This window comes from Idiotropiscis lumnitzeri, chromosome 1 (assembly GCF_059441095.1).
Source record: "Idiotropiscis lumnitzeri isolate Australia: NSW breed Sydney's pygmy pipehorse chromosome 1, RoL_Ilum_1.0, whole genome shotgun sequence".
Taxonomy (NCBI): domain Eukaryota; kingdom Metazoa; phylum Chordata; class Actinopteri; order Syngnathiformes; family Syngnathidae; genus Idiotropiscis; species Idiotropiscis lumnitzeri.
This window is the reverse complement of record NC_142391.1, coordinates 25,377,172-25,388,982: the sequence shown is the minus strand read 5'-3', so window position 1 is coordinate 25,388,982 and position 11,811 is coordinate 25,377,172. Positions and strand designations below refer to the sequence as shown.

General features: G+C 40.7%; 1 protein-coding gene across 1 annotated transcript in view; it reads left to right on the top strand.

The window, feature by feature from the left end:
• Positions 1 to 1,438: 1,438 nt before the first annotated feature.
• The window catches only part of edil3a (EGF like and discoidin domains 3a), an 83,433-nt gene continuing 73,060 nt past the window's right edge, over positions 1,439 to 11,811 (top strand). The window contains exon 1 of the mRNA XM_088291861.1: positions 1,439 to 1,808. Within this exon, the coding sequence (XP_088147987.1) occupies positions 1,745 to 1,808 (64 nt within the window). The 5' untranslated portion in view covers positions 1,439 to 1,744. The remainder of the gene's footprint in view (positions 1,809 to 11,811) is intronic.

Sequence of the window (11,811 nt, the reverse complement as noted above, 5' to 3'; positions counted from 1 at the left end):
ATATGTGCAAAAATGTGAGAGATAATGGGGTCATGTGATCAGGCAACAAAACGCCTACTCGAACAGATGAACTTAATTTGAGGTTACTCAAAGGCACTTTAAATGGTGGCAGGTGTGGGTTGACTTCCCACTCTTGTACTATGACATTTTCAGTTGCTTCCTTTTTACGATATTATAAAACAGTGTTTATATTGACTGACTGTCTACGATTGTATCCAGTCTGCAACGACATGAAATGTAGCAAATAAGTCAACGTTGATGACAGGGGTGCTAATCCCGCGTATTCGTGTGAGTGAGGGAGCTTTGTAGGGGAAAAATAAAAATGGCGTGATGCAGGCTCCTCAGGCTTTAACGTGTCACAGCACGACATGAGAAGAGGTTAGAGTAAGGCTGAAGAGACAAATTCAAAAAGCAAATCTGCTGAGACTGATTCAGCACCTTCCATTGAAGAGCTTGTGTGCTGCTGAAGAGGAGATCGTCTCCATCATTGAGATATTTCCCCCTTCTACACTGATGTTTCCCCCCATGGGCGTTACAGAGTCGCTGTTTGGCCTCAACATGATGTATGGACTGCACAGAGATGGAAGGATGCAGCAGAATGTCATTCCAATGAGAATGCAGCACAGGTGGTAACAACTCGACATCGAAAGAATGCCAGCTCACTGCGCTCAACGATAATGTTGTCATGCTGTTTCACTAAACAGTGGAACACGATCTGAATTCATCCTCTGGCACTAATTGGTATATTTAATATTTACACCGAAGGCACAGAAGGTAACAAATAATGTACCGGTGATGTTATATCTATAGTAGATTTGAAAGATGGGTTAAGTGAGGCTGTCAGATACCAAATAGTTCCTCAACATCTAAAATGAATGGCTTTGTCGTCATATATATATATATATATATATATAAATATATATATATATATATATATATATATGTATTACAGATTGAGTTGTTTCATTTCTCTTTAAATAATAAATGAAATATTTCATTAATAAAATTTGTAATTAATTATTTAATGGAGCATTTATTAATTTATTTGATTTTTTAATTCCATATTTAATGAAGGAATTAAAAAAATATATTAATGACAATTTTAAGTAAACATTTCATGGTGTATTTTTTTGGGGGGGGCACGTTCCGTCCTCCATAAATAACTACCAACTAGATTGGTCAAATATAACCAGTCTTTTCTTAAATTCAACCAATTGGTTGATTGGCCTCATGTAACAAAATAAAACATGCCATAGAACAGCTTTAGAAAGCAAATGTCAATCAAAGTCAAAGATGGATGTGATATTCGAACAAATATGTCCTCGGTCACAGCTCGAGTCTTTCTCCACTAATGGATTTGACGCGTTTGTTATCCTTTATTTTGTAAGGCTCAACCGGAAATGATTTTCACTGTATCTTCCCTAACTTGAACGGCGGTCCTGGCGAATTGCGCGCACGCACGCAAGTCTGTCTCCGCTCACTGCGGTAGTAACGGGCCAAACAGACACCAGGCAACGTCGCTCCACTTGTTCCGCCTCGTCTCTTCACTCCACTCCAGCACAGAGGAGGACTTTATCAAACGGGACATATTTATCCGTTCCAGTACTCTCCTGGAGGTGACAGAGGGACAACTTTTAGTTGATCTCGTTGTGATTTTCCCCCCTCCACCACCACCCCACCCCTTCTCCCCCCCTTTTTCTCTTCATCTTTGCCGAAGAAGCACGTCTCTTCTCGTTCTGAGAGGATGGGACCGCTCCTCCTCTCCATCGCCCTGTGCGTGAGCGCCGCTGTCCCGCAGCATGTGATGGGTGAGTGGGGAAAGCCTTCCACTTGTTATCGCATGAAGTGATTATGTGTTGAAAAGAACCACTTGTGTTTTGTGCGTAAACAGGACTGTAGTTGTGTTTGTATCCCGTGCGTAATTGGAATTGGACCGCGCTGAGATTTCCCATGTCGTTATATTTTTTTTTTAATGAGTCTCGTCCAAGTAGCAATTTCTACCATTCCGTTTGTTATTTCTCTGCCAATTAAGTGGCTTTCGAAAAGCATATGTCATTTCGAATGCACTCTCATCCTGAGCTGGGTTTGGTGTCACTGGATAACAAGTTGATCAAGACAAAGAGTCGTCACTTTTAATTCCCCCTCAAAGTGAATAACTCGAGGGCTAAATGGTCAGGGTTGTTGGCCATGATATTAGGTTGAGACCTTTTTAGCGTGGCACCTTTTAGAATGACTTCAGTGAAATACTTCCAATTTGGCTCATTTATTGTATGACTGCTGCAGATTTTATAATTCTACCCCCACCCCTTAGAAGTGTTTATTTTTTGGGGGTTTTATTACCCATTCACCAAATTCTGCTGCTTTTCTTTTATTTGCCAATTCAAGATATTATTCACTTTCAGGATACCGGGGCACCTATTTTCCACATTTCCCAATTTCACATTTTTTTCTTCTTCAAAAACAGCGGGTAAACATTTGCTATTGAAACTTCAAACTTTTCAGTTTGTTCAGTACATCTTGTTTTTTTTTTACATGACAAGAATTCCCATTTTCCCAAAATGCCATCATCATAAAATTAGGGAGTTATTCATGTTCCCACAGACTCAGATTTTCATAATGGAAAAAAAATTCGAGACTTTTGATTGATTCTCATTCAGGGCATTTTAGAATCATATATATATATATATATATATATATATATATATATATATATGTATGTATATGTAGACCCAGAATTCCCTAATTTCCGTGATAAGAAAAAAAATCACCAAATTCAAGAGCAAATTTATGCATAAACGTTCATATCATTCCATGTCCCACATCATACCATTTCAACATCTAAAGAAATGTTGCTGTTTAGCGTCAGCATGCGGTTTCTACAGAAATAGCATTCTCGAATTAGGTGTACAGTATTCAGTTGGCTGCTTGAGCTCCAGATTAAACATCCTCCTCCATCTTTGCCCTCCAGTTGTGTGGTGACAGGACGATGTGAGCCTTTCTAGAGTGTATATTTTTCAGTCAGAGTCAGGGCAAGCCTACCTGTGGGATTGCTGTAGAAAGCAGCGTAGCTCTCCATGGAAGTGGGTCATGACAGCCTCCTTGTCTGTGCACATTTAGTAACATACACGCCTCGGGAGTCACACATGTCATACAGACTGAATTCCGGAGGCGCCCTAAGCCTCTCATTGTCAAACGTGTGGTCGACACGTGTAATTGATGGCAACTATGTTGACTTATTCCAGTCAAAATACCATCCCAATTAATTATCCGTGTCGTGCGGCAAATCAGAGTAATCCATAGACGGGAGCTATTTTGAGGAGTTGGCGGTAATCTAAAAGGCTGATAGAATGCTGTCTTTTAATTTTGAGTTCCAATCAGAATACTAGCACATGGAACTTGGGCTCATTAGGGATTCTCTCTGTTGACACCCTACAAAGGCTTTATTCTTTGCTGGAGGTGGCAAGTGTCCTCTGAGAGACAGATGCTAGCAAACATCCTTTGGAGGATATCATCGAGTGTCTTTGTCCTCCACAACAAATTGATGGGGTGGAAGCGTTCGCCTTCAGGTAAAACAGACTGCATTGTTTTAAGGGAGCATCGCAATCCATCTCTTTCTCTGCTTGGTTACTGGTGTTGAGTCGCACACATTGTTTCGGAGCCCGGCTGTCCAGCTGTACCAGGCAGCACGTCTGCACCCGTGGGCCCCCGCTCCGTGAACGAAAAGATGTTTTTGTGCTTGTTCGGAAAGGCTGCTTTCATGAATATTATGCATCTTGTTTCCGGGTTCTGTCCTTTCATAATGGCTGCGAAATTAGAGTCTCTTAGGCAAATGGACGGCCAGCTGGAAAGGCGATGCTGTGGTTGTTTGTTATTGATGAGTCATGACAAGTATTGTTCTGTTGGTCACTGTTCATGTTGTTCAAGCAACCATTATCCATTAGAAGTTTGTTTAACACAGCATGGCGCGTTTTTTTTTTTATCATGCTTGGGGTTTTAGAGGCATCTGTACAATTAGTTGCTCTTCCTCTCAATTTCAATCTTAGCGAAGCAGAAGAGAAGACTATCGATGGCTAGCAGTACCACGCAAAGTACATTCACTCAAATAGCAGCCACTCTTCACACTTAGAATCCCAGCTGGCAAAGTACCACAAATATGGCAGAACTTTGCAGTGGAAATGGTGCATATATATTTGGCCAGTATTTGATTTCTTATCTGCGTGATCAAAATATCAAGGTTTCCCAGTAATGCAATCAAAGATTAGAAATTATTTTGAAATGTAAAATGTATTTTTTTAGTGCAGTCAAGTGATTCAAATTCTAACTAATTAATCACAAAAAAAAAATCCAAGATTAATTGCGATTAATCACATTTCAACTAGTTTTTGTGAAGCCTGGAACAGATATTTACTTGAATAATATCTTACCAAATATAAAGTATATTTAATTCAAAGACTGTTCTAATAGCTTTGTTTGATTCTTGAATACGATCGAAACACAGTCATGGAAGCACCTTTCAGGGCACTCAAGGACGCTGTATGGTTGGTTCACCAAGAAGTAAAAACAAATCTGGATAAAATACAATGTGAGTGCACGGGGGTCATTTCTGAAATCTGAATAAGTTATTTAACACAACCAGAAAAGTACTTATTTTTCCAGAAAATTACCATCTACTTCTGTGCTCTTCTCTGTTTTGCCAAGTATCCTATGCGAGTCAACGAACAGATCTTAGTTTAGCGAGCTAATTATCATTTCAATTCATCCAGCTGCATCCGTTCTTGGGCAGAAGGCGGGGTACACCCCGGACTAGTTGCCAGCCAGTCGCAGGTCACACACAGACAAACAACCACTGGCACTCCCAATCATACACATGGCCAATTTAGAGCGTTTTATCAACCTATCATATATGTCTTAGGAATGTGGGAGGAAACCAGAGTATGCGGAGAAAACCCACGCAGGCACGGGGAAAACATGCAATCCCCACACGGGAAGGCTGAAGTCGGAATTTCCCCAACTATAGGCACACTTAGACTTGAAGCTGATGTAAACGTTCATTTCAAGACGGGGTTGCATATTAACGTTACCTTGAATTTGTTGAGGAGTGAGGGGTGGCCCTCTCGTAAATGTGATAGCATATTTGAATAATTCCCTGCCCAAGCAGTGCATCTTGGGAAGCAAGCCAAAAATGACCAGGAGACGACTTTTTCAAGAAGGGGAAAAGCCGTCGGCTCAGTGTGTACTCACACCAAAGACAGGAAGGCGGAGGGGCCGTGATACTTTGCCTGCAATGACGGATTTAAAAAAGAAAACTATATATACCGTCAAACCAATAACTGACCACCATGAACAAAAAAGCGGTCTAATGGCTTAAATGGATGAATCTTTTGAAACGCGACTTATATTTAAGATAGACAGTTCTAGTTTAAGTCCAGGTGACTTTGACTAACAATGGCTTGTGGCCGACCTCCACAGTGTCCTTCAATCGGCTTTTAAAAGTCATGGTCTTCAATCAGTCGAGAGAGGTCATGCCACTGTCAAGATCCCCTGCCATGACGATCAAAAGGAGTCAAAGTCACTCATTGGAGGACAAGCCGTACTTAATGGTTGATTGGGATTTATGAGTCAATCTTTATAACGCCCTCCCTCATCACTGGTCAGTGGCTTCACTTTTGATCGCAGAACTTGATTCCCATTAGGATTTGAAGAAGATTTTATTTGTCCGTGATGCTGACAAGTTAATGGATACGCTGCTATTTGTCTTCGTGCCGCTCGAGTCTGTATTGTGCTGCCCACATTTCAAGCTTGACTGATTAGAAGGACAGTAGAGGGACAGCTATGGACACGGCAAGGACACATGCTGAGGAAGTGCTTATCAAAGAACTTTAATGGGACCTGAGAGAAGCATGGGTATAATACGGTGTTGAAATGGAACACCACGGTTGCAAAATTGTGTGAATTTTCAAAGTGGAAAACTGTCAGTAGAAAAGAATGACAATTTAAAGCAATAAAGTCGCTCTTAGTAGGGAACTTTAATGTAGTTGTGGTGAAATAACCACACCTTCAGTGATTCGTAAAGAGCCGCACATTAGTGTGTTGGGAAACATCATCAGGGGTGCGGCAGGAAATGATCCAATTTTAATATTTGTCCGCAAACTTGTGTTTATTGATTCAAAGACTATCTTTGTTCAACTATTGATGCCAGCAAGCTCGTGACAGACAGAATAATTAAGCGCACATCCATAGGATGGCCGAAGGTCCAATAAACCGTTAACACACCTGTTGCCACTCATCTAAACAGAATAATTCTTGACTGCCTTTGAGAAGATCTGATTTGTGCTCAATTTAACAGGATCATATTTTATTAATTTGTAGTACATTTGTAGATAAAAGGAGACCAAATGATCATTAACTCACGATTTACATTTTTGTGGATAGTTATATGGTGGTGTTCTGTTCGATTCGACCCATATTTGTTACACTTCCAATCTGAAAACAATCAATGCAAAGCTCTTGCAGTTCTCCTTGTTTAAGTTTACTCAGTTGAGACTCTTTTAGTCGGTTTACATTCCATTAAGTAGAAAAAAATGCAATGTTATGGTGGAAAAAAAGATCTTTGCTGTCTGTTTCATACTTTCAAATTAGATAACAGTGGCGTATTCAATTTAATAAAAGCAATGTTTGTATTTAACACACTGCATGTGTCACTATATACTGATGAAGGGAAATCCAACTCAAAGTTCAGAGGCAATCCTTACGTGAGCCAAGTACAGTTTGGTGAGGTTCTCGCATCAGCATCAAACATCACCGCTCACTGTCAGCTACGGGTGCCGCTACAGAAATTCAATGAAGATAAAATTTCTTTGGATAACGTGTGAAAGCGGTGGTAGCTTGTAAATCAAGTGACAAGCACTGGCGCTGTGATGCATTTCGTTAGCGATTACCTGCTTCAATGAATTACACGGTGACTTTTTGTGTGAGTGATCTTCGCTATAGGATGTGTGTCCGTTTTTGGTACAGGCAGTGTGGATTCAGTTCCCACTCAGTGAGAGGGTGAATGGTTGTCAGTCTGTTTATGTGCCCTGCAACTGACTGGAAGCCAGTCCTGGGGGTAGTCCAAGATCGGCTCTAGTGAAACAGAGACCCCGAACAAGATCAGCGGTATACGATACAAAATGGATGGATTGTTGGAGCTTCACGCAAAAGGAAGACAGGCATTTTTTGGCATTATTGTGACTCCTCTAATATCTTCTCATTCTATTTCTGTTTATGTCTTTCACTAAAGCATACAGCACTTGCTGTACCGCTGTTGTTTTTACCAACTCATCACTCCCTCTTTGTCCCAAGGTATTTAAGCATGTCTGTATATTGCTCTGCATTTGATTTCATGTTCAGCCTCATCTACTCTCCATTTTGGATTATGTAGAGAATATTAAGCTTGAACATATATGAGGAGTGTCAGAAAAGTTACAGGACTCGTGTCACAAAACCAATCGGCCGGCTGATCAACCAGCATGTCTACAATTTGCCTCATTTGAGGAAACAATGTTCGTTTTTATAGCATGCTACCATTTTCTTCTACTAAAATCATACTGGGTGCCATAAAGGGGGTGTTCGATATTTGCAGAGTAGAGGCCTGTTCAATCATTGAAATAAATAGTCAATTAAGGCAAAGTGTATTTTACAGAAGGGTTATTTGGGGGTAATAAAGCATATGTCGTTCTTTGCAGTTTGACATGCAGTTTATTAAATCAGACTATCTCCAGCACAGATGTTAAATATTACCCTTGAATTGCATAAATAATTGCAAGGACAAAGAGAGGAAGCGATCTTGGAAAGTCATTTCAATGAACGGCAACTCTACTAATAAAGCTTCAAATAAAACCAGGGGAAAGAATCATCGTGTCCACCTAGTTATCACGTATTCAATTTTTATGATATAATTTTTATTATATTTATTCACGTAAAAGGCCAATGGTTTCAACAAGCTGTGGGAATTGTCAAAAACAGGATAAAAATTGGGCTAAAGGGACAATCACATGGTAACATCCGCTCTATTAAAACACACCGCAGTGAAGTGAGGTGACGGCGCGACTTTCTCATGCGGACTGGTCTCTCCAGTCACTAATAAAAAGATTGGATCTTCTGTTGAAATGAATGTTCTAATTGTTTTTCAGTTTGCGGTGAAAAATCATTTGCCATGAAAAAAATGCTTAGACTACACGGACATAAAATCCTTAGCGCTCAGACACTAATAGCCTAATCTTTACAGTTATTTTTTACCCTGTTTTTCTTTTTTAGATTACACGAATACCGTATTTTCATGGGCATAAGGTGCACCGTATTTAATGCCGCAGTCTCAGTTGCAAATGTCGTATGCATGGCGCACCGTATTATCGGGCAAGGTAAATCATGCTTTAGCTTAAAATATATGGTAGCATCCATGCACCCTAAAACATACGCTAGCATGTTTTTAATAAAACAGCAGGAGCAAAATTAAGTGTGGTTAAACTTTATTGAAATATTGAAGTATTTAACAAGCCAGTTTCCCACTCGTCGTTGTCAGAGTCAGTCTCGTTGCTGTCCGGACCCTCAGAAACGATGACAGAATTTGCGAAAGCGCAAACAACACATTAGCCCAAGTATCCCCGATCCATTCACAAATTGTGGTGCAACTCGCCCAGCACTGCCTACCAGTCTTAGTAAAGCTGAGTTCACCTCATCCTATATAAGACCCCTTCACAGTTTGTAAACAATGTCACAAAAAAACTAGCACGTGTGTTTGAAAAACTCTGGTTATATTCCAACAGCATTTTTTTTACGAAGGAATGGACTAAAAAAAATAGTCGTTTGAGTGAGAATATCAGTCAACTCACTGTCCACGACCGTAAATGTTACTTTAAGAAGTTGAATGACTGACGGGATATTTACCAATCCCTACGCCCTCACTCATGATTTAACAAGTCAGCCCACCCCCTAATGGAAACGACGAGTGTTTCCAACCAAAGATAAAGTGAAGGCTTATAAGTCATTATGACGACGCTGCAAACACAAGCGTTGTTGATGAAACTTATAAACCCCCCGTACCTACTGGGGAGTGTGCTTTACCTCCTCTTTCATGGGCACCCTTCCCCCTATAACATATGCTGTCCTCAGTCACGTCCGCTTTTTTGCGTCATTATAAGCAGTATGTCAGCAGGAAATAATCACAGTCATATTTCCAGATTTTGCAACACTGGGCACACATACGGCGCCCGGCGTTATAAGGTGCCCCGTCCTTTTGGGAGAAAATGCAAAACTTTTAAGTGTGCCGTTTACGAGTGAAACTACGGTATATGAGTGGTCATCATTTTTTAGAGAACCTCCCATACCTGGAAATAAACCATTGCCTTACAGAGTTTTTAATCCTTTGCTGCAGTCAAATAATTCTGAGGTGGTTGTTATTGAACAACTGACAACACGAGCAATTTTGCATTCAGTGCTATAATTTTCATCGCACCAAAATTGCTGCCTTGAAGTGAATGGATGAGCATTTTTACATTTGCATAAAGACAAGGTTTTTAAAGCGCCCCATTGGGAGAGGCTTCGTGAAAAGAGATGGGAGAAAATGACATTGTTGGATTGCCTTTCAGAAGGACACCGAATAAAATTCTGACTGTGAAGTGAATTGGTTAAAGTGAGAGTTCAGGCACAAATAAGGGTGTTTTCAGCATCCACAAACTGAACGCATTTGGTCCTTGCGCATATACATTTGCTGCACAGCAATGTGTAATAACGAAAGCTAACAGGCTACTAAATACAAGACGTGAAACTTCACATTCCACCGTCACTTTTTATAAACAAACGTTGTCGCTTGCTGTTGTAAGTACAAATATGTATATTACCATCATTGTTAACACATTTCATAGTCAACCACGGATGTTGACATGACATTTCAAGATTGAGAAGGAGTCGCCTTAATTTCACTTTTTTCGCACAAAGCTTGTTCTTGTTATCCCGACCAGCTAATTTGACAGTCCGGACTCAATTAACAAGAGTGAATCAAATATTTTCCCTCATGAACCTGTGGCGTCTAGGATACAGCAGACACTAGCAAAACCGTACTGAAGGACGTGGTGACTGCCTTGCTTCGTCTTGTGTCGGACTTTGAAGCTGGGAAGTGTGTGACATGTTAAAAGAACAGCAGGACTTTCAAACAGTTCAATGCAGTTCTTTCTCCTCCGAGTTCCCCTTGCACAATCTGATCGTGTTGGATTTTTAAAGGACGTCATTGAAGATTAATATAGTGTTATCAATATAAATTGCATGTATTTTAGAGTTTTGAATGGCGACTTTTGGTGGGAAACGACTGTCTTCTGAGCAGCATATCGCTGTGTCAACTTTTGAAATGTGGCGTTGCTCAATTTGAACACCTGAGTTGAGGTTCGGCAAGGACGGTGTGAAAATCCAGTTATGAAAGCAATAAAGCGATAGTCTGAGAGCAAATCCCAGGTTGCTTTTTTACGCCATTGCCACAGTATTCCACCCTCGCTGGGTTCTTTGTAAAAAGCAAATTCACGATTTGGTAGGGCTCTGTTGTCAGTAAAAGGGTGTTGCTTGTTGTCACACTACTCTTTGCATTTCATTCCCATGTATAGTTCAGTCACAGAATGAATTCATGTGACAGTGAATTTGCGGTACGGCTTTCGGTTGGTTCTTTGCCCCGTTTCACTATATCTGGTCATTTGTAGCCACTCCTCCATCTCAGACTCTTTAAGCTTCTTCTGGGAAAATACAGTCCATGTGGGAGTGCCTGTCTGGTAGAAAGGTACAAGCGATGGGAGGTGTCCAAGTTTGTAATGAGGCTAAAAAGGCTCTGCTGGCTCACAAGCAAACTAGGGCATCTCTAATGAGCTTTGGGGGTGGGCTTAGCGATAGAGAGACGTGTTGTGAACCTGAACATCGCCACAAACCTCGACTGTACAACACTTTAAGAGCGAGACAGAGTGAGAAGAAGAAGCTGAATCTTAATGTGTCAAGTTGTTTTATATGTCCAGTTATTTATGTCATTTTAAATGGGTTGTCCTCAGGGTTGTCTGGTTTGCACATCCGCCGCACAGTTGCAGCTGACTTTGCATGTTCTCCCCGTGCATGCATGGGTTTTCTCCGGGTAATCCGGTTTCTTCCCTTTGGATGGTGTACCCAGTGTACTGCCCAAAGATAGCTGGGATTGGTTCCAGCGAGCCTGCGACCCTTGTGAGGAGAAGCGGCTCTGATAATGGATGGATGAATGCACGTTATACTCATTAGGGTTGCACATAAGTGGAACCTGTCCTTGGCTACACCCTGGACTGGGCGCTCGCCAACTTCTTCTTTAGCAACATATAATCAATCACATATTGCTGATTTCTAAATATCCCATTTAACGCGAGTTACTTCGAAAAGCAGTAGTACCGGTTATCATTTTCCACTCATCGGCGTTCTTCAACTGTTATTCTACAAGAATCACAGATGATAACGATACAATATTATCCAGATGCCTTATTTCGTAATAGGCAGTACTGTGCTTTGTCAGTACAAATGTAATATTACAAAAGCTGATGTTGACATCAAAGGGTTTTAATGCAAATTTCTGTCAGCATGTGATTTGCAACGCGTCAGGATTCAGACACGCTTTGTGATGTATTTTTAGTTGCAATCGTATTCTTGTGAGAGATAGGAAGTCATTGATATCGTTTTCACTTTTTAGGCCTACCTAAACTGATGTCGGAGAATAGCACCAGGGGTAATTACATCACTACTGTTTAAAAATTGAAGCTGTATTCATATTTGATGTCA